General features: G+C 52.0%; 2 protein-coding genes across 13 annotated transcripts; both read right to left on the bottom strand.

The window, feature by feature from the left end:
• Positions 1-860: 860 nt before the first annotated feature.
• On the bottom strand, positions 861-1,827 carry ERAS (ES cell expressed Ras). The gene has a single exon (XM_058535815.1). The coding sequence runs from the start codon at positions 1,825-1,827 to the stop codon at positions 1,126-1,128; it is 702 nt and encodes a 233-aa protein (XP_058391798.1). The 3' UTR covers positions 861-1,125.
• Positions 1,790-26,790, bottom strand: HDAC6 (histone deacetylase 6). 12 transcript variants are annotated; one of them, XM_058535787.1, is made up of 29 exons: positions 26,640-26,790; positions 25,478-25,600; positions 25,265-25,393; positions 25,042-25,130; positions 22,114-22,198; positions 21,976-22,016; positions 21,148-21,244; positions 20,917-21,014; positions 19,827-19,931; positions 19,634-19,702; positions 14,977-15,103; positions 14,812-14,877; positions 14,660-14,719; positions 14,492-14,581; positions 14,105-14,211; positions 13,948-14,015; positions 13,539-13,704; positions 13,322-13,450; positions 12,994-13,162; positions 12,552-12,685; positions 11,951-12,019; positions 11,644-11,836; positions 10,062-10,211; positions 8,483-8,657; positions 7,122-8,371; positions 6,928-7,038; positions 6,649-6,795; positions 6,424-6,552; positions 6,119-6,211 (listed from the first exon to the last, which is right to left on the bottom strand). In XM_058535787.1, the coding sequence occupies exons 2-29, from the start codon at positions 25,568-25,570 to the stop codon at positions 6,140-6,142; spliced, it is 4,218 nt and encodes a 1,405-aa protein (XP_058391770.1). In that variant the 5' UTR covers positions 25,571-25,600; positions 26,640-26,790; the 3' UTR covers positions 6,119-6,139. The 12 variants fall into 12 exon arrangements, with proteins under 12 accessions (XP_058391774.1, XP_058391770.1, XP_058391764.1 ...); XM_058535781.1 differs by lacking the exon at positions 26,640-26,790 and adding an exon at positions 26,331-26,607 and having other exon boundaries at positions 25,265-25,390; XM_058535783.1 differs by lacking the exon at positions 26,640-26,790 and adding an exon at positions 26,331-26,607 and having other exon boundaries at positions 25,340-25,390.
• Positions 26,791-27,930: the final 1,140 nt, after the last annotated feature.

Below are 27,930 nucleotides of genomic sequence, written 5' to 3'. Positions count from 1 at the left end.
CATTGAGGGAGGCATCCATATGGACAATGGCAGTGCCCACCCCGATCCTGTGCCCCACTTCTGGGTGGGCCTCACTGGGGTATGGGCAGCCCTGAAGGCTTTGAGGCCACTTTCAAGACCTGCAGCAGCATCTTCTGGGGGTGCATCCTCCAGAGGACCAAGGGGTGGCTATTTGTGAGGTGTGAGTAGAGCTTGGGCTGAGCTGGCTGGCACCGGACACACAAGTACCTCCTAAGGTGAGGGGCTGCCGGCCGGAAGAGAAAGGTAGGGGGCTGCAGGCCAGGGTCAGCCCTCCTGACACCCTCACATCCTGGCATGGAACACTAAGCAGTCCGAGAAATTAGAACCTGGGCCTTCCGGTCATTAAGAAAATGGACTTGCCAAGGTAGGAGGATAGGATGTATTTTGTTTACACTTGTTAGCTGGATTTGTAACGTTTCACTATTTAGTTATATAGTATAGAGGCTGCTCTAGCACAGGCACTCTGACACCAGCCCTGAAGACACTGGGAGTTGCTGTGGTGGGAGCTGGTTTGTGGTCACAGCCTTTGCGCTGGCTATTCCCTTTGCCCCTAGTTATCCACAAGTTTTTCCTCAAATGTCACCTGCTCAATAAGGCTTTCCTTGACCTCCCTGTCACTCTTTATTCCTTCACCTGCCTTTAATACATAGCCTTATGTCATATCTACAAGGGCAGAGGTTTTTAAGTGTCTTGTTTGCCTCTATATCCTTTGCACCCAAAGCAGGGCCTGGCACACAGTGGGCTCCCCCACATTTCTTGAATGAAAGAATTCTCACAATTCAAGTAACATTCTCCCTAGTCTCACTCCCACCCACATTAACACTTGTCATGGAGGCAGCTTTGAAACCTGAAAACACCATTTATTTAATTTTGCACAAAATCTCTCAATTTGACATAACATAACCAACACCACGTCCCAAACATAACCAACACCACGTCCCACATTGACAAAAAGCCCATCACCGAATGAAAACTTCCCTGAGAGGGATCCATCTATCCTACTACACCAACAGTGTCCCAAACAGCTAGTTGTGCCATACGTCTCATGTTAAGGAACCACCACCCTGGCCTGGGGGAGGGTCCACTTTTCTTTGACCAAACCCCTCAGGCCACACAGCAGCCACAGTGGCACTTGGCCTTCTGGTGCCGGGCCTTCACCCCCCTTGGCCGTGCCATGGCCTCCTTTGCCATGGCCTCCTGGACCCTTTGGATCTCATGGATGAGCAGGGTAAAGGCCTCCTCTACACCTTGCCGTGTTTTGGCTGAGGTCTCCACGAAGGGGGCCCCCCAGCTCTTCGCGAGGGCTGCAGCAGCTGCACGAGCATCTCCGGAGGTGGTCACGAGGTCACACTTGTTGCCCACAAGGACGAGGGGTCGAGTGTGGTGAGGGCCCCAGGTGGCCCGCATCTGCTGGAGCTGGGTTAGAGACGAAGGGTCATCAAGGGCGAAGACACCCAGCACACCATCCCCAACAGCCACGCACTGGTCACGCAGGGCCTTATGAATGGGCTGCCCTGCCGTGTCCAGCACATTCAGAATGCAGCTCCCTTGGCCCAGGGCCATCTCCTTCCAGTAGGAATCCTGGATCGTGGGGTCATAGTCTTCTACGAAGCACTCGTGGTTCAGCTGGATGGTCAGCGCACTCTTGCCCACGCCGCTCGCGCCCACCACCACCGCCTTGTACTCGGGCAGCTGCTTGCCAACAGCCCTGGGGGGGGTCTGAGCCCTGTGGCTCTTCTCCTGGGAGCTAAGGCTCCACGTGCCCAGGCCCAGATCAAACTTGCTAGGCTTTGTTGGCTGCGCCATTGCCCCAGCAGGCAAGCTCAGGGAAGAGATGGAGACAGCAGGCCCTGCAAGGGGGAAGAGAAGAAAGACAATGGGGCGGGGGGGGGGGGGCGGAATGGGGGGAGGTTAGGCGAGACCATTTGGGGGCAACGGGACAGCCGGGTGTCATTGAATCAACATTTATTGAGTGCCTAGTGTGTGCTAATCACCTTCTGATATGCTATCTGCATTATTTATGCTGTTTATTCTGTCACTCTCATTCCCTTCTACGACATAAACTCTGCGAAGGCAGGATTTTTAAACAGCTTTACTGAGATATAATTTATATACCATAAAGTTGGCCTAGTGTACAATTCAATTTTTTTTTTAGCATATTCACAGAGTTGTGCAACCATCACCATAATCTAATTTTAGAACATTTTCTTCACCCCAAAAGAACCCCCCGCCCACTAGCGGTCCCTCCACGTTCTGGAGGGAGGGCAGGGAATCTGTCGGTTTTGATTTCGGATTGTGTCTCGGTTGAACCCCAGCCCAGCACAGGGCCTGTCACATTGTGTGCTGAGCAACATTCCTGCCCCCAGGGAGTTTATGTTCCAAAAGGGGGAGATAACAAATGAAACAAATAAGCAAATTGAGGTCTCTTAGCCATTATCATTCGAATCTAGTCTTTATTACTTACTCAACATACAGCTATTGAGAACCTATTGTGTGGAAAGGACATAAAGGCGGGGAAAGAAGTGGATAACAAACTCTGGCCCTCAGGAACAGGATATTCTAGTCAGGAAGACAGACAACAACAAGGATAAATCAGTAAAATATATTTCCACAATAGGTGGTAAGCACGCAGAAGGTGCTTTGTTAATGTTAGGCATTTTTATTATAATTTAATTTCCATTCATCAATTCGAGAATCTTCCTGCATGCCAGGCATTGTAATGGGTGTAGGGATGGGGGGGTGGGGAGTGGGGGGTGAGAAGTGTGGGGGTGGGGATATGGCAGTGAACAAAATAGACCGAAGTTCCTGCCCTTGGGGGGATTAGATTCTGGAAGCAAGAGATAAAAAACAAGATAAGCAAGTAAATGATCATGCAGTTACAGAGGATGGGCACACAGCAGGTGCTCAGTGTGAGCTATTAATAGAAAATCACCATTAATTCATTCAATACACATCCTGGTCTTAGTTCAGTGTGTGGTCTCAGGAAATGCATCATAATGGCCGCTACCACAAGTCTCTCTGGAAACCCGGGAGCAGAGGCAGTTTGGGGGCAGTGGTGGGTTCGAGGTGTCCATCGGGGGTTCTGTTGAGTTTGGGATATGGAGGTCAGGGGTGGGGGGGTGGGGCAAGGTCCCAGATGGAGATCCAGGTATGGGGCCCTCTGCCCAGAGAAATCCCTGAAAATAGTTATCGGATGTGCTCACCCTGAAAGAAGGGGGCCATGATGAGGAGAGAGGTAAGCAGAGGACAGAGCTCTAGGGGTCCCCAAACTCTTGGGGGACAGGAAGAGGGAGAAGATCTAGCTGTGAGGGCAAACTGAGGGGAGGGGGTGAGGGCGGAAGCAGTGAGGAGGCCACTGCAGTAGTTCAGGCCACTGATGGCGGTGGGCATGGAGAGGAGAAGACCAAGTCTCGGATTCTCGTGTATTCTGAAGGTAGAACTAACTGACAGGATTTGCTGAGAGAGTAAAAGGCAGGGGAGGGGGCAAGGATGACTCCTAAGTTTTGGGCCTGGGCCGCTGGAGACCTGAGGGTGCCATGACCTGAGGTAGGGGATGTGTGAGAAGGGCTCTTCCCTCTTGGCAAAGGTCACCATGACTATAATAATGACCATAAGAGCAGTAGGTAGCGCTTAACACGGGCCAGATGACCCACCTGACAGGCCCACACAACCTTCCTGACCCCCTGGGCTATCATCCCCAGGCCACCTGATCAATGAGGAGCAGCGAGGGGCAGAGCAGTGAGGTCACACAGCCACGAGAGATCAGCAAAGAGGTCTCACCCTTCTCCTCAAGTAATACCGAACCACTTGCTGTGGAAAGTGCTATCGGAGCGCCATCAGAGGGTCCTTGAGTCCCTGAGACACCCTCCCCACTCCCCAGCTCCCCCAGCAATCCCCCCACCCAGCTTCAGGCTGCCTGGAGCACGTCGTCTGTGTTGGTCTCACTGACCTAGGGAGGTGAGCACAGACTCGGGGGAGCGGGAGGGGACAGGGGCGGACCACCCCCAAAGTGAGCGCTTACAATACCCCTCTCTGGGCTGCCCCGGACAACCTCACCGTGTCACACTTCCCTTGACCAAGCCAGGTGAGGTGTAAAGCTTGGGGGGGGAGGGGTGACCCCCGAGTCTCACCCGAAAACTGTGCCCCTGCACCCAGTCCGGACAATCTCGCCCAGTTCTTTCTGAGGGGGCGGAGTGGGGAAGGGATGACCCCACTCCCCAGTCTTGGTCCCGCAGCCCCGCTTCCCGCCCGGCGCGGACACTCTCACCCAGCTCTGTCTCCACAAAGCCGGCAGAGTGAGGGGCTGGGAGGGGCTGGCGGGCCCCTGAGAATGGGAGGCGGTAGGGGAAGGGGCCCCTCCAAACCGACCTCGGCCGCATCCCCAAACTCTACGTGGAAAGCCCTCCCAGGTCGGGGCTGGGGGCCCGGCCGGCCCGCTCACCTCTGTCCAGGGAAAGGCAGTTGCGCTGGGACCCGAACCCGCCGCAGCTCTGACAGGACCGACAGAGGAGATGCTCCCAACCGGCCCCAGCGGTGGGGGAAGGGGAGGGAGGACGCATGCGCACAGAGGCCCGCCCTCAAGCCCCTCCGGCGCACCCCCGCCTCCCATCCCCCCCGCCCACCCGCCCGCCCGCCCGCCCGGGCGTGAGTGCAGGGTCAGGCCCAGCCGACGAGTGCGCAGGAAGGAGGTGTTTTTGGGGTGCACGCAGGAGGTCTTCTTGGGGTGCGCTGCACGCATCCAGACCTCCCTGTGTGCCCTGAGTCCTGCCGCACCCCTCCCTTACCTTGCCCCCATCTGGGATGTGACTGAGTGTTTTTAGTGTGTGGAGGGTGTCAGATTTTTGACCTGAGTGGCCAGACTTTGGGACATGTTTTGTGAGGGCCTCTTTGAAGCCATGGAGCCTGTGCTGCCTCAAGCAGGCCTTTTGGTAGCCTGGGATAGGGTTGTATCTGGTCCTGGAGGGAAAGAGTTGCAGGAGAAGGGTTACTCTGCTAGGGTAGTAAGAACCTGATTTGAGGTGTGTGTGTGTCAAATTAAAACATTTCCCAGACTCCCTTGCAGCTACGGCAGTCATGTGACACCATTGGACCAATGAGATGTAAGCAGGAATTATTGAGTGGGGCATCCATCCAAAATGCTCCTTAAAAGGGAGATGACTGAGCTGGCTGCAGACCCCTTCCCTTCTCCATTCCCCTTCTTCTTGACTGGGTGAGGCTCTGGTGGTCATCTTGGGGTCATAAAGTGGCCTTGAAGACAACTCCAGAAAACCTCAGCCCTGACTCCTTTGAGTTGCCAAAGCAATTCTCGTTATGTGGGAGAAATAAAACCCCCAAATGATCCTCCAATTCCCCACCCCTTGTCAATGGTAGGCACTCCTTCCCCCAGGAAGCTACCTATGAGGACCAAATCTGAGTCTGTTAAACCTGGACCTCCCCCTCACCAATCAAGACAAAAGACAGATAGGGAGACTGAGGCTTCGTGAGGATACTTCCTGATAGTTTTGCCTTCTCAGCCCAGGGTGTAGCTGGGACCAGCTGTGAGGTCCCTATTTCTAAGGCAGGCACTCATTTTCTCACAGACTCCACTATTTAATCTATAGTGGAGCCAGTCAAGCTGCCTGCTCTATTTCCAATTAGTTTTTTAAGCACTGGATGGGCAGGGGGTTGACCTGATAAAGATCCATGCCCTCATCCCTTCATTCATTGCTTGTCATCCCTGTTGGCCAGGGGTATGGGGTTCTCCACCCATGCAAAATTAGAAGGCTCTCTCCAGGTTTTGTAACAGCTTGTACTTTATTACATACGCAACCCCGCCATACCTGCCAGTCGATCCCCCCTCTCTCCAAAGTACCTCTTGCGGCCACTGAGCTGCCCCCGTCCTTCTGGGGCAGAGTAGATGGAGTCCCTTGAGCAGGCAGTGGGCAGGGGGAGATCTACAACTGATGATCACAGTCCTCTTATAAGTATTTACACTTAAATCAGCACCCTTGGGGAGTTGTAGAGGGTCCCAGGATGGGATGGAGTGAGGCTGCCCCGCATCCAACGTACAGCTTGGAATGAACTAGGGCCAGTCTATCCTGGACCTCAGAAGGTGGAGAAGAGGAGGACATTCTGGGATTTAGTGCGAGGGGGGGGGCATGCCCTCCCCAAACTTATTCTGGTGGGCCACGTTCTTCGCCTCTAGGAGAGCCTGAAGAGGAGGCAAGAGAGGGTAGGTAAGAGAGAGTGAGGACCCCTCTACCTCAGCCAGGAGGCTGCCCCCAATCCAGCTCTCAACCACCCTGTCTCCTGGACTATCCCACATGCAGAAGGGTCTCCATTCTCCCCTTACCCAATCACAGAAGGTATGTGTGTATGGGGGGGGTGAATGTGCATTCATTAGAGGGTCTGCCCAGGGCCCACCTGGTGGTGAACATAGGCCTGACAGTAGTAACACCAGGTAGACAGGTCGACGTAGCTGAGGACCAGCGGGTGTCCCGAGCCTTCGTGGTGTTGGAGCATATGGGCATTGATGTAACGACCACAGTAGACCTGAGGTTGGGGAATGTGTGTTGGGCAGGGATCAGCACCCATCTGCGGTTTACTCCTGGGCCAACTTCCACCCCATCCCCTTCCTCTGCAGCATACCTGATAGCAAGACAGACACACCCAGTTCTCCTGGAGTGCTCCACAGTCCTGACAAGGTTGGGTCACGTCCAGGCCTGCTTCAGGTATGGGGCTTACTGCCACCAAATGCGGACACCAGGGCAGTGGTGTCACGGCATAAAACATGGCCTGGGGTGGGTGAAACTGAGTAAGCTAGGGACTCCAACTCCCCATTATATGTTCCTACATCACATGCTTCTACCTAGAGGTACAAATGGGCAAGAGAAGGAAGCCACAGTCCCAGCCCCTCCCTGAGCTCACCTGGTCAGTAACCCCAAAGCTCTGCATCAGCACTGAATCATCCATGTCCTGACCTCCAGCTGCCTCTCCTAGTAGTCTCTCCTCTTCAGGGATCTGAGATACTGGTGCCTCCTGGACACACAGAGGCAAGAGATGTATCTGAAAGGCCTAATTCTTGCCCCTTCTTCCCCCTACCTGGGCGTGGTGGGCATTACCTGAGCCTCGTTGTCTAGTTCCAAGGTCCTGAGATTCCCAATCAGCTTACTAGGGGATATTTGGGGTGTCGCTCCTTCCACAGGTGAGGCTGGGGAAGTCTGGTTGTCAGTGTATGAGGCTGGAGGAATTTGGATCAGCTCAGCTCCCCTGACAGCCTCTGAGGTGGTCTGATCCAGCGTGGCTCCTCCTCTGGCTGCTCCCGAGGTGGTCTGGTCCAGCATGGCTCCCCCCGTGGCTATCTCTGAGCTGGTCTCGTCCAGCGTAGCTCCTCCTGTGGTTGCTCCCAAGGTGGTCTGGTCCAGCATGGCTCCCCCCGTGGCTATCTCTGAGGTGGTCTTATCCAGCGTGGCTCCTCCTGTGGTTGCTCTCAAGGTGGTCTGGTCCAGCATGGCTCCCCTCATGGCTATCTCTGAGGTGGCCTGGTCTAGCTTGGCTCCCACCATGGCTATCTCTGAGGTGGTCTGGTCCAGCGTGGCTCCCCCTGTGGCTGCCTCTGAGGTGGTCTGGTCTAGTGTGGCTCCTCCTGTGGCTGCCTCTGAGGTGGTCTGGGCCAGCATGGCTCCTTCTGAGGTGGTCTGGTCCAGCGTGGCTTCCCCTGTGGCTGTTTCTGAGGTGGTCTGGCCCAGCGTGCCTTCCTTGGTGGCTGTCTCTGAGGTGGTCTGGTCCAGCGTGGCTTCCCCTGTGGCTGTCTCTGAGGTGGTCTGGTCCAGCGTGCCTTCCTTGGTGGCTGTCTCTGAGGTGCTCTGGTCCAGTGTGGCTTCCCCTGTGGCTGTCTCTGAGGTGGTCTGGTCCAGCGTGCCTTTTCCCATGGCTGTCTCTGAAGTGGTCTGGTCCAGCGTGGCTTCCCCCGTGGCTGTCTCTGAGGTGGTCTGGTCCAGCGTGCCTTTCCCTGTGGCTGTCTCTGAGGTGGTCTGGTCCAGCGTGCCTTTCCCTGTGGCTGTCTCTGAGGTGGTCTGGTCCAGCGTGGCTTCCCCTGTGGCTGTCTCTGAGATGGTCTGGTCCAGTGTGGCTTTCCCTGTGGCTGCCTCCAAGGACTTGTCCTGAGTGAGCTCCACCATAGCTGTCTCTGACTTTGTCTCTCCTGGAGTAGACTCTTCAACAGATGATACTGAGGTGGCCTTCTCTGTGCCTGCATCCAGAATGTTCCCTTCTGATGTGGTCATCTCCTTGGCTGACCCAAGATTGGCTGGTTGGGGTGCCTTCTTGGTGATTGACTTAGAACTGGAGGGTCCCTCCTTGTCTTCAACCTCTGGAACCATGGGAGGGAGATCCTTGAGTGTGGGTACTATCCCCTCTCTTGCCTCTAATCCCTGCCCTCCCCGGAGCCCCTCATTGTCCTCAATTCCCCATGCCTACTCACTTGTGATCCGTAAGCTGCGCCAATATCTGCGATGGACTTGGATGGTCTCAGTGATGGAGGCCAGGGCCCCTGCCAGTGGGGGCCGTGGCAGGGTCAGGAGGGGTGGTGGGTCCCCAAGGAGGGAGCGGGTGCAGGCAGCCATGGACTCCGAGATGGATGTCAGGTTATAGCCGCCCTTTGTTAAGGAAAAGGGGAGGCAAAGGCATGAGGGGGATCCTCTGGGAATTTGGGAGGCAAGATGTCTTGCCTCACAATCCCCCTTCGGGGCCCTGCAAGTCTGGAGGGTGGGTACTGGGGACAAGTGAGTAGAACCCACATCTGTCAGATGGGCAGCACCCATTGTACGAAGGGGTTGTTAAGAGAGATAAATTGTGATGTGTAGCGCAAGATAATAACAGTAACAACAATACTGACGGTAACATTAGTAACAGCTGACATTCATTAAGTGCTTGCTGTGTGCCAGATCCTATTTTAAGCACTTTATGTATAGTAATTCACTTACTCCTCACAACCACGTTTGCTCAATCTGTACAGGAACCTGTCTTCACAGTATGGAAACCCCTGGCTGCACCTACACAGAAGACCCTGCCCCGACCTGGTACAGGAACAACTGGTCTCTCCCTCTACATGAACCGCTGTCCTGACCTGGTACCGGTCACACTCTTTCTCACACTCTATTGGAACCCCAGATTCTGCTCTTTTTACAGATAGGAAAAGGAGGCTCAGAGTGGTTGGGCGACTGTCTGAGGTCATAACAGCTGGGAAGAGGTGGCACTGGGGTTGGAACCTGGGCTATCTGATGAAAGAGTCCATGTTCTTAACCACCACGCTGCCCCACCCCAAGCAGTCCTGGGCACACTGTGGGACTTTTTCCCAGCCCATTAATCTCACTGTAACTTATTGTTACATCTGTAAAGTAGTAAAAATAACAGCACGTAAGGTTGCTGAGAGGGCTAAACTAGTGTATGAATAACACATAATAATAGTAAGCTACAGAGCTCATACGGTGCTTACCATATGCAGGCACTCTCCCATGGTTAGCCAGCCTTATCTTACAGATGAGGAAACTGAGGCATGGGGGCGGGGGCACTGAGTAATTTACAAAAGGTCAGTGAATTTACTTTGTCTCAGGAACTTGTTGGAGGCAGTTCAAGGAGTGGTAAAAGCATAGACTCTAGAGCCAAGCTGCCTGGGTTTTCAAGCCCTGGCTCTACCATTATTAAATGTGTGACCTCGGGCTAGTCACTACACCTCCCTGTGCCTCAGTTTCCCTGATCTTAAGAGAGGAAAATGATGAGGTCAGCAGACTACCTCAGAAGGCTGCTTTGTCAAATAAACGAATTAATAATCCATATAAAGTGCCAAGAAGAGTGTTTTGCACATAGTGAGCACTCAATTAAAGTTGTTAATGCTGGTGTTATTATTAATGCCCAGTATGTGCCAACAATCCCAGGTGGGGACAGTCAAAGGAGATTTTAAGAAATTGCCCCAAGTGTCGCAGGCAGCCAGCAGAAAGGGCGGGACTTCGGGTCTTCCAGACCACCCTCCCCGCCATGGGAAGAGGGCCCGAGAGAGTTACCTCCAGGATTAGGATAATGCGGCCATTGGCAAGGCCCATCAGCAAGTGGGTGAGGTGGGCATAGCCCTCAGGCGACACCTGGCAGCCCCCCAGCGGGTCACCCCGTGCAGCGTCAAAGCCAGCTGAGACTAGCACCAGTTCTGGGTTAAACTAAGGCAAGGGGAGAAAAGACACATGGGCATGAGGGTGGGGGCCTCGGTAGGCAGTATGTGAGGGAGACCCAGAGACATGGAGACAAGGATAAATGAAGATATGAAGACGTAACTCAGAGAGATGGAGACATGGGACCTGGAGACCAGGAGACACAAGAAGAGCCCTAAAAATAGAAAGGGGAGGATATGGAGACACAAGACAGCAAAACTCAGAGACATAGAGACATGGAGACAGACCGACAGAGATGTAAACATACCAGACACGGACTTAAGAGACATGAGACACAGAGACATTTCTAGAAATGGATGGATGGGGATACGAAGCAGAGTCATGAGACAACATATGAGACACAGAGACATGAGATGTGGCGACTCAGATGTCAAGAGATGGTGACATGGGACACGTGTACAATGCAAGTGCCACACACAGAAGATGGTCACATATAGCCACACGTACCCACACACAATCAGACAGTACCATACAGACCGGACTACACATTGTACTAGTCACACACACATACACAGTTTCTCACAGAGGGGACGGTAACACACAGCCACCCCTGCACAGACACAATCACACACATGCCATCATCACACAGTCACATACACACTGTTGTGCCCACAGGAGGTGGTTGCCTGCACACACAGTCACACATTTACCTACACACAGAAGGTAGTCACAGCCACCGTGTATAGTCAGACACACGTACACATCTGAACATGCATACCTGCACGGAGATCACAGAGATGGTGCTCCCATTCATCTGTCCTCAGAGTCAGTCACACACATACAATCCACCATACACACATGCAATGTACACACAGAGAAGGTGGTCACCTACACCCACTCATGCAGAGTCAGGCAAATATATACAGGCCACCCCCATCCAGAGAGAGACACACAAACAGCAATGGCAGACAGAGAGGTGACTGTCACACATAGCCTCCCACATGCAGAAAGTCACCACCGGCTATCACAGAGAGCAACATGCAGTGACATATAGTATTAAACCCATCACACACAGAAATAGTAGTGACAAATAGCCACCTGTGCAGTGTCTCACACACATACTCAAATCCCTCCCCGTGTTGCACACTCAGTTCCACAGAGACAGCACTCACACGGGGCCACTATCACACACAGACAGGCACTGATGATGGTGTATGCACAGGACACATATACAACCAGGCACAGGCAGACCACCCCTGCACACCCAGAAGTCCCTCACAGTTACACACAAGGAAGGCAGTCACGTACAGCCACTGTACACAGTCAGACATATGCAAAGGCCATCACCGAGTCACATCCCCCCCACAGCCGTCACTACAGCCACCCACAGGCCATCTCACAGGATCAGTCACCCGGAAGTCAGACACATGCACACCCGCTGCCACCCACACAGTCATGTCACATATATCCTGAGCCATACCTCGTAAGCAATGGGAAGCACCAGGCGATGCCAAGCAGCCAAGTAATCAGCGTCACCCATGCGGGGCCCATTCCAGGTCACGTTGACAGTGAAGCCTGTGCCTGCAGCCCGGCCCATCTGGCTGCTGGTGCCCTCATCCCCCATGGGAAAGAAGGTGCCATGATCATAGCGGTGCAGGGAAATGTACAGCACACTGCCAGGGATGGGGTGGGAAGGGGGGCCATGGCTGGTTAGCAGCCTCTGGCACCCCGAGGCATGGCCTGCCCACCTCCCTGACCATACTCTGCCCCCTGCCCCAGCCTCTCACCTGGGGTCCTCCTCAAATATGTGCTGAGTTCCATTACCGTGATGGACGTCCCAGTCCACAATCAGGATCCTGGGGAGGGGACAGCTCCTCAGTTACCTGGGACACTAGTTCCCTGGGAGAGGACAGGGGCTAGACCCCTGGGGTCTGTCTGCAGGACCCTGGGTCCCTGGGGAAAGTGCTAGGTGGCAGGCTTGTGGGTCCTATCAGAGTAAGGATGAAAGCCAGAGCCTGGGTCCTGAGAGCTTCACTGTGGGCCCCAGCAATTTCTCAGGGCTGGACCCGGGCCCTGTGTGGGTAAGTGTCAGGGACTGGATCCTAGATCTTTGGAAGTAAGCACCTGGGGTCTTGGCCCTAGGTTCTGTCAGGATAGCCATCAGGGGCCAGAAATGCTGAGGGGGACCCTGGATCCTGTTTTATAAGCACCTGGGTGGCACAACCTGGGGATCCTATCTGAGTAAGCACTGAGAAGCTAGATCCTTGGTCTTTTTCTGGGGAAGTGCTGAGCAATTGGACCCTTGGGTGTTTCTGGGTAAGTCCTAGAGACTGCACCATGGGGCCTGCTGAGTAAGCACTGGGCTGGCAGGCCCCAGGGAGCCCTTACCGCAGTGCATGCCCACTGATGGTCTGGGCATGGCGAGCAGCCACAGCTACAGAGTTGAAAAAGCAGAAACCACAAGCGGCATCCTGCTCTGCGTGGTGTCCCGGGGGACGCACCACAGCAATACCATTCAAAACCTGGAGGAGGAGTAGGGAGCGAAGATTAGACCACTCACCCTCATGGCTTTCCCTCCCCTTTCTGCTCTTCCCTCTCTCCTGCCTCTTCCACTACTCCACCAGCTGCTAGGGGCCCCCAGCCCTGAAGCCCCCATGCCCATGGCTGCACTTCCCAGTGAGCAAGGCCTCAGGTGAGCTGGGGCTCCCCCCTGCTGTGGACTCCTCTCCATGCCACCTTTCCGCAGGCCCTGCCCAACTCTCTCAGAGCCGCCTCTGTCCATCCCCCCAGGACCTCTTCTCCGGAGCCCCCCACCCCAAAGCGGATGCACCTCTCCCGCCAGCACAGCCTCCACTAGGCGGCACACAGCGCCAGTGGCCAGCTGCGCGCAGGCGAAGGTGCTGGGGCAGATGTAGATGGAGTCAAAGTTGGCGCCCTCACGGTGCAGCTCCCGGGTTTTCATCTTCTCCGTGGCCCGGAGACGACCCACGTACTCAGCACTGGAGGCACAGACAGGGCACCGGGGACAGTCAGGTGGTTCTGTCCCCTCCCGTGTCCCACGGCAGCTCCAGGTACTGGGGAGGGAGAGCCCAGGCTCCAGTGCCCAGGGTGGCATGTGTGCACTGAGGCCCAATCCCACCCCAGGCATGGGGTCTGACCTGTGGCACGTGAGCAGCTCAGCATCTGTGGCGGGACGTGCGGGCAGGGTGAGGCAGCGCTCGGCAAGGCCCAGCTCCTCCAGACGGCGCATGATACGTGAGATGCGCTGAGGCATCTCGGGGTGGTGGCTAGGAGCGGGAAACCAGAGGCAGGGCTTAGTGCCTGAGGAGGGGGAGGGACCGCCCTGCCACTGAGCCTGGCCCTCTGACTGCATACCTGTCCCACAAGTTGTAGTGACCCATCATCCGTTGGTCGTAGACCAACCCTGTGCGAGCCTGCAGCACCGGCCACGTCAGGACTGGGAGTGCAGGGGGCTGCCCTGGTCCCTCCTCTTTCTCCTCCACATTGTCCCCCTCCACATCGTCCTCCTCCACGGTCTCAACTGCAAAGGGAGGCCACATTCACCCTACTCCCCCACCCTGAATCCCCATAATACTCTGGAACTCAGTTTACTGGAACGTAAAAAGGAGTAGGAGGCCTGAAACCAGAGCCCAGTGAGAGAGAGGGCCTGACCCTCCCCCACCAAGGCAGCCCAGGAAAGACAAAGAGGAGAGTCTGGAAGACAGTCTCCCCCACAGCTCATTCCAGGCTCGACCCCCCACCAAGCCCACTTCCTGCCTCCTACCTGATCTCACAAGGACCTCCCAGAAGGGCTCCAGGGCTTCCAGAGTGCAGGAGAGTGATGCCTGAGCACTGGAAGGCAGAGGAGGGGAAAATGTGATCAAATGGCCCCTGGGAAGGCAGTGAGGGTCCCGCTTCTCCCCTCCTCCACCTGGGCTCACCTCGGGCAGGGGGCACCAGGGGATTCCAGCATGGGGCAAGGGTCTCCCAGAAGGGTGTGGAGCGAAGCGCTGACACCCTCAGCCAGGGAGCGGAGGTTGTAGCCACCCTGGGAGAAGGAGTGTAAGGGGGGTCAGGAGAGAACCAGCCGTTATCAGGGAACAGTAATAATAATAATAATACTAGAGTGCTGTGTTATGAGGTGATCACTACTATTATTATGCCCACTTTACAGAAGGACAGCAGAGGCACAAGGAAGTTCAGTGACTTAGGTGAGGTTGTCCAGGTAGTAAGTGGAAATGCTGGGACAGGAACTCCTGCTGGACTTGAAAGCTTTATTCTTACGTCCTCCAGGATCCATAGGCTGAGAGACGAAGTGAGTCACTCACCTCCAGAGACAGGATCAACTTGCCTCCTGCCAGACCCATGAGCAGGTGGGTTAGCTGGGCAAACCCTGCTGGAGTGGCGGCCATCTCGCCCTGGGGGGACGTGGAGGGTCAGCGTGGGTCTGGGTAGCCCCCTTCTGCCCGCCTGCCATCCCAGGGAGCCTGCCTTACCTTGGGGTCCCCTTGGAGGGCATCAAATCCAGCAGCCACCAGGACCAGCTGGGGCTGGAACTGAGGGGGGAAGGGACTACATGAGGCCACCTGCCCTTAGGGCCCATCCCTTGACATCGCCCCTGCCCCAACACACCCCAGACCCCCAGGACCTCCAAGGCAACTGGCAGCAGGATGTGCAGGAAAGCAGCAATGTAGTCAGCATCTCGCATCCCCACCTGTAGAGAGAGAGGCAGGATGGGGACATTCTGCCCTCTGCCCCAAACCGGCTGAAGCGGGGGGCTCACTTTAGGGGCAAAGAGTGGGCAGACACTGACCTGGTTCCAAGGCACATTGATGGTGTATCCCTGGCCTTGGCCAAAACCTGTGGTGGACCAGTCAGAGGTCTTAAGGTGGGGCCAGAATCGACCCTGTTCATAGCGGTGGATGGAGAAATAGAGGACACTGGGGGCAGAGAAAAAAAGAGGTTGGGGGGTTGAGGAGTCAATCCTGCAGACACCCCTAACCCAGAGCTACCACAGTTGACTCAACCCCTCATCCATTCTCTTACTATTTTCCCCATTAATTCTTTAATTCATACATTCATTCATTCTTCCATTAATTTACCCTTCTATTCAGCTGCTAATTTATTCATCCTCCTATTCATTAATTTTTCTATTTATTTATTCATTACCTCACTCACTCATTAATTTGATCTCTTACCAGAACTCCTCCCTTGGCACACACTGCTGCGCCACCCGGTTCCAGCTCTGAGACACTGAGAGCTATTGGGTCTATCTCAGCCCCCGAGGACCCCTGACTCTGTGGAGGACTCTAGATCATGCCTGTCCACCCACCTGCCCCTGTGACCAAGGTGGTAACAGCAGGACAAACCCACAGGGAGCATGGGGCTCTTAGTTGGCAGGAGCCAGCTAAGGCTGAAAAGAGCATCAGGCCAGGCTGGGGAGCTTGGTGTTTCCCCTGAAGGAAGTGGGGAGACTCAGGGGAAGACTCAGTGGGAAGGTCAGGACGGGTGGGACTTGGTTGTGTGTGTGGAGCAGCAGTTGGGTGCTGGCTGGGGCTCCATGAGGCCAGTGAAGGGGCAATTCCTTCTTCTCAAGACCTTACAGGCCACCTCTACTACTTCTATTCTAGAGGTGAGAAACTGAGCACTCAGAGCAGTGAGGGGGACTGATACACAGAGCAGATACTGAAAAGACACGACGGTACATGTTCTGAAAGAAAGCCCGGCAGGAGGCTGTGGCAGGGCTTAATTCTGACTGAGGCAATCAAAATGAATAATCTCTCATCCATCTATCTGTTCAGCCACCCCCTGCCTTGTCCTAGAAAGGCTTTAAGGCAGCATTCTTTTCTTTTTTTAGGGAAATCCAAGAAATAGTGGTAAGCCTTGAATCTAGACAGACTTAATAGTCACATTTTAATAAATGGTGACCTGACCATGTAGTTGTGAAATTGAATGCAATTGGTATAAAAGGATTTTTGAAATTGAATAAAAATATCTTGAAATTGGGGAATGAAATGCATGTGAAAGCTCTGGTCTTCAGTAGATGGGGGATGATTGTTTTACTTTTGACTCTGATAGATAAATACACAGTAGAACATAAAGATTATCATCAGGAAGAAGAAAGGAAAAAAGAAAAGATTTGAAGAAAGTTCATCTCACAAGAGAGCCACCGAAGTCAACAAACAAAAGAACTAACACTCAAGGAAACTGAGTTTATAAAACAAACAGAAGGAGCTTTTAAAATAAGTTTCACTGACTTCCAGTGAAAGGATGATGGACTGAAAGCACAGATCTACCTTCTCGCTCTCCTACGATCCCAGTCAAAAGACAGTAAAGGAATTGTCAACAAGCATCAACCCAGAAAGACCGAGAATGAGAGAAAGGATGTCAGACAATAAGAGACTTCAACAAATCTCTGGAAAGTAGTCTTTGAGGTTCCAGGGGCCCCAGGGGGCCCTCTCCCACACTGAGCAGGTCGGGGAGGGCACCTAAGATGACCTAAGGTTTCCCTTCTGAAGAAATCAAGCACAGATCCACGTCATGCACAGATCCAACAAAATCAATTCTGAATAGCTAATTCCCTGCATGACCAATTCACTAAATTTACTGGTTTCTTTTAACCACTTAGCTTTAGTTTACCTGTTTCCTTGTCTTCATAATAGTATTTGAAGGACTGACCGATTTGTCTCTACCCCAGGCCCCTGCTGATGGAGTGAAGAGACTGAGAGATTGGGAACTGGGAGACTGAAGGGCATGGATAAATGTTTTTTCATTTGTACATTCTTATTCATGAGGAAAAATGCAATGAATATATTCACAATTCTTCATATCCATGCACATAGTCAATAATATATCCACAAAAGAACATAGCTATAGCTTCCAATGCATTTATTAAAACAAAAAGAATGATTAATGATATTTAGGAATTCTTGTTAATTTGCTTAGAGATGATACTATGGTTATGCTTTTTTATAAAACATGTCCTATGTCTTAGATATATATTCTGGAATATTTATAGAAGAAATGATATAGTATCTGGGATTAGCTTCAAAATAATACAGAAGGTCAGCAGTGAGGGCAGGTATAGATAAAATGAGATTGGCCAATGAGTTGATAAATGTTGAAGCACTCAATTCAAGAAGCCAGAAATGAACAAAATAAAGAACACAGGAGGAAGAAATTAATGAAGATAAAAACAGAAAAAATAACGAAGTATAAAAAATTAAACAATGAAACAGTGGAGATGGCCAGAAAAGTCAAAAGCTAGATTTGAAAAGATAAGTAAAATTGACAAGCCTTTGGCAAAGCTGAGGGTAAAAAAAGAGATGTCACCCTAAGAAGAGACCCCATTTTTTTTTTTTGTGAGGAAGATCAGCCCTGAGCTAACATCCATGCTAATCCTCCTCTTTTTGCTGAAGAAGACCGGCTCTGAGCTAACATCTATTACCAATCCTCCTCCTTTTTTTTTCCCCAAAGCCCCAGTAGATAGTTGTATGACATATTTGCACATCCTTCTAGTTGCTGTATGTGGGATGCGGCCTCAGCATGGCCGGACAAGTGGTGCATCGGTGCGTGCCCAGGATCCAAACCCGGGCCGCCAATAGCAGAGCACGCGCACTTAACCACTAAGCTACGGGGCCAGCCCAGAGACCCCATTTTTTCTGGCATTTGGCAGGATCCCATCTAACGCCTGGCTCCTTGTCCACACCCCCTGAAGTTGAGACCTGTCAATGGACATTTCTTGCCCTGGTCCCAGGGAAATGCCTTTCAGGAAACAGACCCACATGCACCACAGCAGAGCAGTCCCAGGACAGCCACCTGCAACAGTGCTCATTCTTAGGTATAAATGGCAGAATAAGGATCACTTGGCATTTGAGGAAAACTGAAGAAAACTTAAAGCACTCCCAATTAGTACTCTACAAAAACAAGATCAGGAATGAGAGGGCATAGAAACAGAGAGGAAGAAAGTGCTTTTGGAGATTAGAAGAATGTCTAAATACATAATTAAACAGAAGGGCTTGAAGGTAAAGTTGATGAAATCTCCCAGCATACAGAGCAAAAGGAAAAGGAGACAGAAAACCTGAGATAAAAAGTAAGAGACACAGAGGATCAACCCAGGAGGTCTAACATCTGACTAACAGGAAGAGACCAGAGAGAATACAGTAGAAGAAATCATCAAAGATCTAATAGAAGAAAACTTCCAAGGATTTAAGAAAGGCATGAGTCTTCATTCATGTAAAATGTCTACCCACGGCTAAGCAGAATGAGGGGGCCAGGGTGAAAGTTCAGAACACCATGGATAAAAAGAATAACCTAAAACCTTCAGAGAGGAAAACAGATTACTCAGAAAGGAATGACAATCAGACTGACATCAGACATCTGTCAGCAACAATGAATACTGGAAAATAATAAAGCATTGTCTAGAAAACAGCCAACCCAGATAATGGGCCACAGGAGCTCAGGCTCTATGGGGAAAAAGTGGATTTCATGCAGTCGGTTCAATAGACTGGATAAAACTCCTTAGTAGTGTCCCCTACTGACAAGGACTCGCTCAATCACTTTCTGCAGGAAGGGTAAGCTGGTACCACCCTTCTGGAGGGAAGTCTGGCAGTAGATCCCAGACTTGAAAGCATGCTGACTCTCTGACCTAGCAATCCACTATTGGAAATTCATCCTACAGATATACTCAGAGAAGTGTAAAATTATATATTGACCAGACTATTCACTGTAGAACTGCCTGTAATAGCACAAACTGGGAAGCATCATAAACGTCCGGGGGTTGAATGACCAGAGGTACAGCCATACAGTGGAACACTGTACAGCCCTTACAAAGACTGAGGTGGTACCTTTTTGTAGAGGCACTAATGTGGAGAAGTGTCCACAACATGCTGTTAAATGCAAAAAGCAAGTTGCTGAAGGACATGTAGAGGACTGTCCCATTAGGCAGTGAGTTAATAATAATAATAATAATGATAATGAATATTTACACATCTATAGGAAAAATTCTATAAGGATATAACCTAAACTATCAACAGTTATTTTTCAGGTGATGGGAATCACAGGAGACTGACTGCTTTAGACATTTCTGTATTATTTAATTTTTTTAAACAAAAACTTTGCAGTAGTCATAATCAGAAAAAATAAAGTAGTAATTTGAGGTTCACTCCAGCTCCAGAGTAAATTGATGAACAAGACCTCCAAATATTTGTGGGCTCAAATCTCATCTCTTCCACTTCTTCTCTGTGTGACCCTGTAACCTGTAAGCCTCAGTTCCCCCATCTGTAAAATGGGGAACCCAACAATCCCCGCCTGAGAGTGAAATTAAAAGAGAGCAGACAAGCAGAGAGCAGCACAGAGCCTGGTCCCAATGAATGTGAATGCCTTCCCTTCCCTCCTGGGCCTCTTCTGGCTGGGCCTGTAAGGGGGGGGGTGCTGGGAGTCTAGCATCTAGGGTGGCACTTGGGGCATACCTGGGGTCCTGGTCAAAGGTGAACTGTGTTCCTTGACCATGGTGCACATCCCAATCCACGATAAGGACCCTGTGAGCAGGAGAGAGGGGGGCACTCTGTAAAAGGATCAAGGTACAGCTGGGGAAAGTGCCCAGACCAGAATACCCCACCTCGTGCCATCCCCATCACACCCACTCTGCTGCTTGCTGCTGACCTCTGAATGTCATGCTTCTGTTGAGCGTAGCGGGCAGCCACAGCCACATGGTTGAACATGCAATACCCATCCATAAGACTGTGCTGGGCATGGTGTCCAGGAGGCCTGGGCAGGACAGGGAAGGCCACAGATTGGGGGAGTCCTCCTCTGCAGAGATGGACTCTCCCCTGCTCTCTAATCTTAGACCGCCAACTCCCTCCGACTACTGATGCCTGCAAATCTGCCAGGAACTGAGTAAATGGGGCCCTCAGACCCTCACCTCCAGTCTACTGCTCTCTCTCCAAAGGAAATTTGATAATGTTCATTAAAATTATTAATGCAGACACCCTCACACCCAGTCATTCTGCTCCTGGGGACTTAGCCCACAACCTATATAACAAAAAGGGTCAAATAACATGTTTATAAATGTACAATGATATTTGCTGTGGCATTTTTCAGAGACAGCAAATGATTGGGGAGAACGAAAATGCCCAATGGTAGGGGGCTAGTTAACTTACTGTGCATTTGCACAATGGTGTTCTACATGGGTGTAAGCTATACACTGTTAGAGAAAAGCTTTCCAAGATGTATAAATGAAAAATGCATGGTATGGAAGGGAGCATGTCAAGTGCTACCACCATTTGTGGCTAAAAAAGGGGAGGGAGGAGAAAGGCTGTATCCTGTACATTTCATCAATTCTAGGACGCCAACAATGATAAGATGCAGCATGATTTTATATGTCAACAACAAAGCAGAAAATGCTGCTAACTGAATTCTGAGACGCCATTGTTTGTAAGATGCATCTGGATTTCAAGATGCTACAAATATGAAAAATTATGCATCTTAGAGTCAACGAAATATGGTATTTACTCCATCAATACGCACGGAATGTTTCTGGGAAGACACATGAGTCATTGGTTGAAGTGACTACCTCCAGGAGAGGAAGCAGATGTCTGGGGTACAAGAGTGGAAGGGGGAGACTTTTTCTTATACCCCCGTTTTTACCTTTTGACTCTTGAAGCATGTGAATATACTGTCCATACCAATATATTTTACATTTGAAGGAAGGAATTTTTTAAAATGTAAAAAGACAAATGCTGGTGCATCCTACCTGATGATGGCCATGCCATTCCGGATCTCGGCCCCCAGGACAGCATCTACCAGCCTAAGGACAGAGCCTGAGGCCAGGCAGGCGCAGGTGTATGAGTTCTGGAGAGACAGTGGGGAGGCAGAGAGGGAGTGAGGGAGAGAGCAGCCCTGTCCACTCAGCTGCAGGGTGGGCACAAGCATGGGGGATCCCAGGATTGCCACCACCCTCTGCCCTCACAGTTCTCATCTATACCGGATGCAGATAAACTGAGTCATAGGTGTCTGCTAGGATGCGGAGTTCCCCCTCATTCATGTACTGGGTCGTCTCCATCAGGTCAATGTATTCTAGGCTGGGGACACAGACGGGGGATGAGATTCAAGGGTCTACTTCCCTCCTTGGCCCTGAACCAGGGCCCTGTCCCCTCCCTAGCTGAGCCCTCCATGCACAGGACTCCTGGACACGTCAGGCTCCCTCAACTGTCAATGTGGGGGAACAGCTGGGATATAGGACACATTCCCTGCTTCCTTCCTAGCCCGATTCATTTCCAGTAATATCCCTTGCCCTCTGCTCTAGCTACACCAAATCCTATCTCCAGGCCTTTGGCCAGACTGTTCCAGCTGTCTGTAACTCCCTTCCCTCAGCCCTCCTCTTCATCTGACTTACTTTTTCTTCTCTTAAAGCTCAGCTCAGATACCCCCTCTGCCAAACTAACTTTCCTTGAGCCACACTGCCCAAGGCCTCTTACTGTGGGTTCCTGCAGCTCCCCCAGGGAAACTCCTTGATTACTCTGCCCACACATCCACCATGTGTTTACACAACAGGTTATAATAACAAGAATAGCTCATCATGGGCTGATGATATGTCAGGTACCATTCTAAGCACCTGACACATACCGAACCCTCCTGAGGAACTTATGTTTACTAGCCCCCATGTTACAGGAGACAACACTGAGATTCAGAGAGGCTCAGCAGCTTGCCCAAGGCCACAGAACCCATGACATTCCTTCCTAAAGCATCTAGCCTGTCCTGCTTGGCCCAGGGCAGCCTCCTCCCCATCCCTACAAGGCTCCCAAGCCTTCACCTGTGAACCAACATCAGCTCCTCCTTTTCAGCGAACCGGGCCTGGGGAGACACAAGGAATAAAGGGCTAAGGCACTGGCCACACCCAGGTCCTGCCAGCTCCTGCCCTCCACCCAGGGTGTTGGCTGGGGGGACTCACCTGAAAGGACACACAGCGGTCCATGAGGCTCTCCTGGATCAGCTGCTCCTTGATGGCATGGAGCCGCTCAGGGCCTTCAGGGAAGCTGGGGTGACAGAGATACAGTCACACACACACATGGATATATATGGGGACACTGGTGAGCACCACATCTGCTCCTGCCACATCTCCATCTACCCTTCCAAGGCTGCTTCCGACAGAAACTTTGGAGGCATCCCTGGTGCTTGCTGGCTCTGTTCTCACAACTTATTCAGAGCCTGCCCCTCTCCTCATCACCTCCCCTGCTGCTACCATACCCTCCTGCCTGGGCTATTGCACTCAGCTCCTCACTGGCCTCCCTGCTTCTGCCCTCACTCTCCCAATGGTCCTTTCTCTGTGCAGAAGCCAGACACTGGTTAAAACCTAAATCAGATCATGTCCCTCCTCTACTCAAAACCTCCTTGTGGCTCCCATCTCATTCAGAGTAAAAGCCAAAGTCCTCCTCATGCCCCAGAAGGCCCTTCACAATCTGCCCCATCACCTCTCTGACCCCATCTCCTACCGCTCTCCCCCTCATTCACTCTGCTTCTCCTACGCTGGTCTCCTCCCTGCTCCTCAATCAAACCAAGTTCTTTTCAGCTAGCTAATCTGCCTGCCTGGAACACTCTTCTCCCAGATGTTTCCACGGCTCACTTCCTCAACTCCTTCAGATCCCTGATCAATTATCAGTGAGGACTTCCGTGACCGTCCTATTTAAAACTGAAGAGTCCCCTCCACTGTACTTTCTGCTACTCTCCCTCCCACTTCAGTGTTTCTCCATAGCATTTCTCTTTCTAACACACTATATCATTTCCTTTTTGTCTGTTTACTGTTCCCCCCCTAAAATGTAATCTCCATGAAGGCAGGGGTTTTGTTTGTTTGTTTACTGCCGTGTCCCTAGCTCCTCAGAAGACGGTAGAAATGTATCAATAAATGAAGTCTTTTGCCATCATGAGTCTTCTGTTGGGAGAGAGGAGATAGATACTAAACTGGTAAACACATTAGTATAATAATTAACAAACAATGACATAGGCTAGGAATATCTCAAAGATCAGGTGTGCGGCTGCTAGTGGGAATGCAAACTGGTGCAGCCTCTATGGAAAACAGTATGGAGATTCCTCAAAAAATTAAAAATAGAAATACCTTATGATCCAGCTATCCCACTACTGGGTATCTATCCAACGAACCTGAAATCAACAATCCAAAGAGGCTTATGCACCCCTATGTTCATCGCAGCATTATTCACTGTAGCCAAGACATGGAAGCAACCCAACTGTCCCCTGACTGATGATTGGATAAAGAAGATGTGATATATATATACCATGGACTACTACTCAGCCATTAAATAAGACAAAATCGTCCCATTTGCAACAACATGGATGGATCTGGAAGGTATTATGTTAAGCGAAATAAGCCAAAAAGAGAAAGACAAACAGTGCATGATTTCACTCTTATGTGGAAGATAAACAAACACACGGACAGATAAAACTGTTTGGTGGTTACCTTGGGCTAGGGGGGTGGGATGGGGGCACAAGGGGTGGAGGGATGCACTTATATGGTGACTGATAAACAATAATGTACAACAAAAATTTCACAATTGGGCCAGCCCTGTGGCATAGCGGTTAAGTGCGTGCACTCCGCTGCTGGTGGCCCGGGTTCGGATCCCGGGCACACACCGACGCACCGCTTCTCCGGCCATGCTGAGGCTGCGTCCCACATACAGCAACTAGAAGGATGTGCAGCTATGACATACAACTATCTACTGGGGCTTTGGGGGGGAAAAAAAAGGAGGAGGATTGGCAATAGATGTTAGCTCAGAGCCGGTCTTCCTCAGCAAAAAGAGAGGATGATTAGCATGGATGTTAGCTCAGGGCTGATCTTCCTCACAAAAAAAAAAATTCACAATAAAAAACAAAGATCAGGTGTGCAGGAGGGAGAGTGGCCAGGCAAAGGCCTCTCCGAGAAAGTCTCCTTGAGATGTGAATGTTAACCGGGCAAGGAGAAGGTGGAAAGGAATCTCTGGAAAAGGGATCGGCCAGGGTAAAGACCTGAGATGGGAGAGTGCCTAGCATGTTGGAAGAACAGCAAGGGGACCAGTGTGGGTGAAGTGAAGTGAAGGGAAGGGAAGCAAATGACAGGGAGGACTGGCTGATGAGGTCACCAAGATGATGTGGAGCCAGATCACATGGAACCTTAGAGGCCAGGATGAAGAATTTGGACTTTACCTTCAGAGGAATGGTCTGCCCTTGAAGGATTTTAAGAAAGAAAACATCACCTAGTACATATTTTTTTAGGCTGTTGTGTGGAGAACAGACAGCAGGGGTGAGGCTGGAAGCAGGGGACCAGTGAGGAAGCCTCTGCAAGTCTAGGTGAGTGATGATGATGGTGGCAGTGGAGGTGGTAAGGAGACATCAGATACTGAATACATTTCAAACACAGAGCCCAAAGAATTTCTGATGGATTACAACATGTGTGAGCGAATAGGAGGTATTATTCTTCTGTTTCAGCACAAACGTCCCTTCTTCATGGAAGCCTCTGGGAACCCTGGATGCTAGTTTAGGGTCCTCTATTAAACACTCCCGAATCCTCTGGTCTTAAGTCCTCCTTCATTAAACACCTCACACTGCTGTTGGCTGTTTAATGATCTGCTCTCCCATTCCCCTGTCAGCTCCTTGAGAAGGGACTCCGTCTTGTCTGACATGTTTGTATCACCAACTCCTGGCACACAGTAGGCACTCAATAAATGTTTGTTGGCTAAAGGAAAAGAACCTTTTCAAGCCTGAGCCCCATCTCCCTAAATCACCTGCTTCCAGTCTCTAGGCTAGTGTAAGAAAGGATTAATTCTTGCTAACAGGCTCTAAGTGTGTATATCTGTGTGGTTTGGGGACGGCCTGGAGAAGCCAGCCTCACCTGTCATCCCAGAGGCAGTGAAAATCATTTAGCTGCTCATCGAACACCAAGCCAGTGCCAGACAGTGTCTTGGCCTCAAGGTTCAGATCCTGCAGGGAAAAAAATGGGAGACACCGATGGATTTAGACCCTAAGTCAGAGGGAACATCCCATACTGTCCAGGATGGAGAACCTCAGGGTTTTGATGGTCACAGGAGGCTAAATTGCGGCCAGGCCCCTCTCACCAGCCCTTGTAGCCCCATGATTAGGTCTTGCTCGGCTGCTTGGCTGAGCTTCTTCATTCTGCCTTTCTTCTTTACCTCCGCTAGATTGGGGCTGGAGCGGAGTGTGGCACCCTTCTTAACACCTCTCTTCTGCCAAACAGAGAAAAGGGTCAGAGTCCAGTGCACGGCCCACTGCTTCCCCTCTCCCTCATCAGGGCAGGTCTGGGGCCTCACCGAGGTGACGCCGGAGTCATGGGGTGGTGAGTGGGGACTGTGCCTACTCCTTCGCTGCCTGGTTGTGGTGGAATCCTGGCCGGTGGAGGTCATGGTCGGGGGGACTTCGCCCCTGACGAGTTTCTGGGGGTGGGGTGGAGGTGACTGTGAAGGGGCTAGAGTGCCCTGAGGACCCCATATCCCAGCCCATTCCCAGGCCCCGCCCCCTATACCAGTTTCCATCTCTTAGGCTATCCTATTCCCCACCGCCTTCTAAACTCTGCCTCTCTCAAGGCCCTCTTCCTCCACTGAGGTGTCCATTCCACCTGGTCCCGCCCATTCCACTAGGCTCCACCCCTCTAATTCTTTCCCCTTTCAAAGTCTTGCCATTTCACTGAGCAATTAACGCCCAGGCTCAGTCCGTTCTAGGGCCTGTACTTTCCAGCTAATCACGGCCCCTTCCGCTCTACCAAGCCCCATTCCCAGACTCTTTCATTCCTCTAAGCCTCGCCCATACCCCACCCCTTCACAAACCTGCCCTTTCCAGTCAATCTCCCGGGATAATCACCCACCCTTTCACTCAGCCAGACCCAGGCCCGGCCCCGACTCCACCCTTAACGATCCACTTAACTCCACCCCTTATCTGGCCGGACCGGCACCTTTCACTTGGCCAGATCCCGCCCCTAACGTTTCAACAAGCCCTACTCCTCAGGGGACTTCCCCTTTCCTTCCAGCAGGCCCCACCCCCTTGCCCAAACCCTACCCCTAACGCGTCACCAAGCCCCTTCAGCCAGTTCGGAGCCGCCTCCCGCCAGCCCCCTCCCCCTTCGCGGCCCCGCCGTCGACGCTGACCAATCGCCTCGGCTCCACTTACTGGGCGCAGCCCCTTTCTCAAACTCCGCCCTTGGCTCCCGCCGCCAAATTCCCGGCGACCTGTGGGGCCGCGAGTGCCTGAGGTCTTCTTTTCCATTGGGCCGGGTCTCTCTACTGCCCGCCCTGATCCCGCCCACACCGGTGTTCGTGCCACAGGGCCGCGCCCCTCGTGTGGGCCGCGCCTTTCGCGGGCTCACAAACAGCGGGTCAGTACGTCAGCGCGCGACGCGGGACGTGCTGCGCCTGCGTGAAGCGCGCGCCGGCCGTTCGACGCCGCGCTCAGGCTCAAGCTTGCCCCTCCCCCAACCACCTCAGCTGTTGTCCTGGCTGTTGTGGCCGCTGTCTGTCTGTGCCTGTCCAGCCACCTGAGGAGTCCTCCGGGCCCGCGCCACCTGCCGTGCAATGAGTCAGGAGAGAAAGCAAGCAAGCGGGAGAGTTAGGAAGAGGCGTCTTTTCTCCTCCCCGCGGCTTCCCGCGCGGCGCGCCGTGATGACGTAGCGCGGGCGGGCCGGCCTCTTGGCCGGGAGCGCGGTTGAAACTGGACAATGGCTATTGGCAGCCAAAATGGGATTGGTGATGATCATAAATGTGAGGATTTTCTGAGTTAATATATTCTTTAAGGTAGTACACAGGAAGCACTCACCAAGTGTTAGCTATTAATATTCTACCGCGAAAATGGATAGTGAGGCGGAAGGAGTCTTAGTAGGGGCGAGTAATTGTAATGATAGAAAGTGTTGTGTGGTAGGCGTTGTCGTAAGCCACAATTCTGTGAGGTAGTTCCCATTATTAAGGCTGCTTTGCAGATAAGGAAACTGAGGTTCCGCGACTTAGCCATGTGACCTTGGGCAAGTTACTGAACATCTCTGCTTCAGTTTCCTCATCTGGAAAATTGTGATAATAATAGTGCCTGGGGCCAGAATGGACTCCAGGAGGGGAGTATTTCTTGGGCAGTAGCTCTCCCTGCCAGCCCCCTCCACCGGGTAACCTCTGCTCTCAAGCTGTAATAGAAAGTATGTGCCTGGGGGGTATGGGGAGTTGCCCCCTTGCGCGCCCCCCCAACTGCCTCCCACCTCATGTCTAAATGTCTAAATATCAGCCCCGCAGGGGGCCGGTTTGTCCTCCTAATCTGCCTCTCTCATTCTTCACCATTTCCTACCGGGCTGTAGGCTGGGGCCAGAGAGATAAGCGGTCTGGGGTTCAGCATCGCTGACTAACAAACTGATTGACAGCCCCACTGCCCAGTAGCTGGGCCCTCTGAACCCTCTTGAAAACTCTAGCTCCAGCCTTCTCTTCCTTTCCACTCCTTTCCTACTGAACGTGACTTTTGTCCCAGTAGAAGAGAGTCACAGCCCTAAGACCCTTAAACCTCCACATACACCAAAGAAAACATATATACACACTGAGGAACATTCTGGAGTTGTGATGCCTGCAAAGGAATAGAGTAGATAGTCTTGTAAGGGCCAAGGCCATTTTTCTGTATAGTCAGAGAGCATCCTGTAGAGCAGAGGTCGGAAAACTTTCTATAAAGAGCCGGATAGTAAATATTTTAGGCTTTGCAGGCCACATAGGGCCTCTGTGGCATATTTTTCTATCTTTCCTTC

This window comes from Diceros bicornis, chromosome X, assembly GCF_020826845.1.
Source record: "Diceros bicornis minor isolate mBicDic1 chromosome X, mDicBic1.mat.cur, whole genome shotgun sequence".
Classification (NCBI taxonomy): domain Eukaryota; kingdom Metazoa; phylum Chordata; class Mammalia; order Perissodactyla; family Rhinocerotidae; genus Diceros; species Diceros bicornis.
The sequence above is the reverse complement of the archived record's forward strand: the minus strand, read 5'-3'. Positions and strand labels throughout refer to the sequence as shown.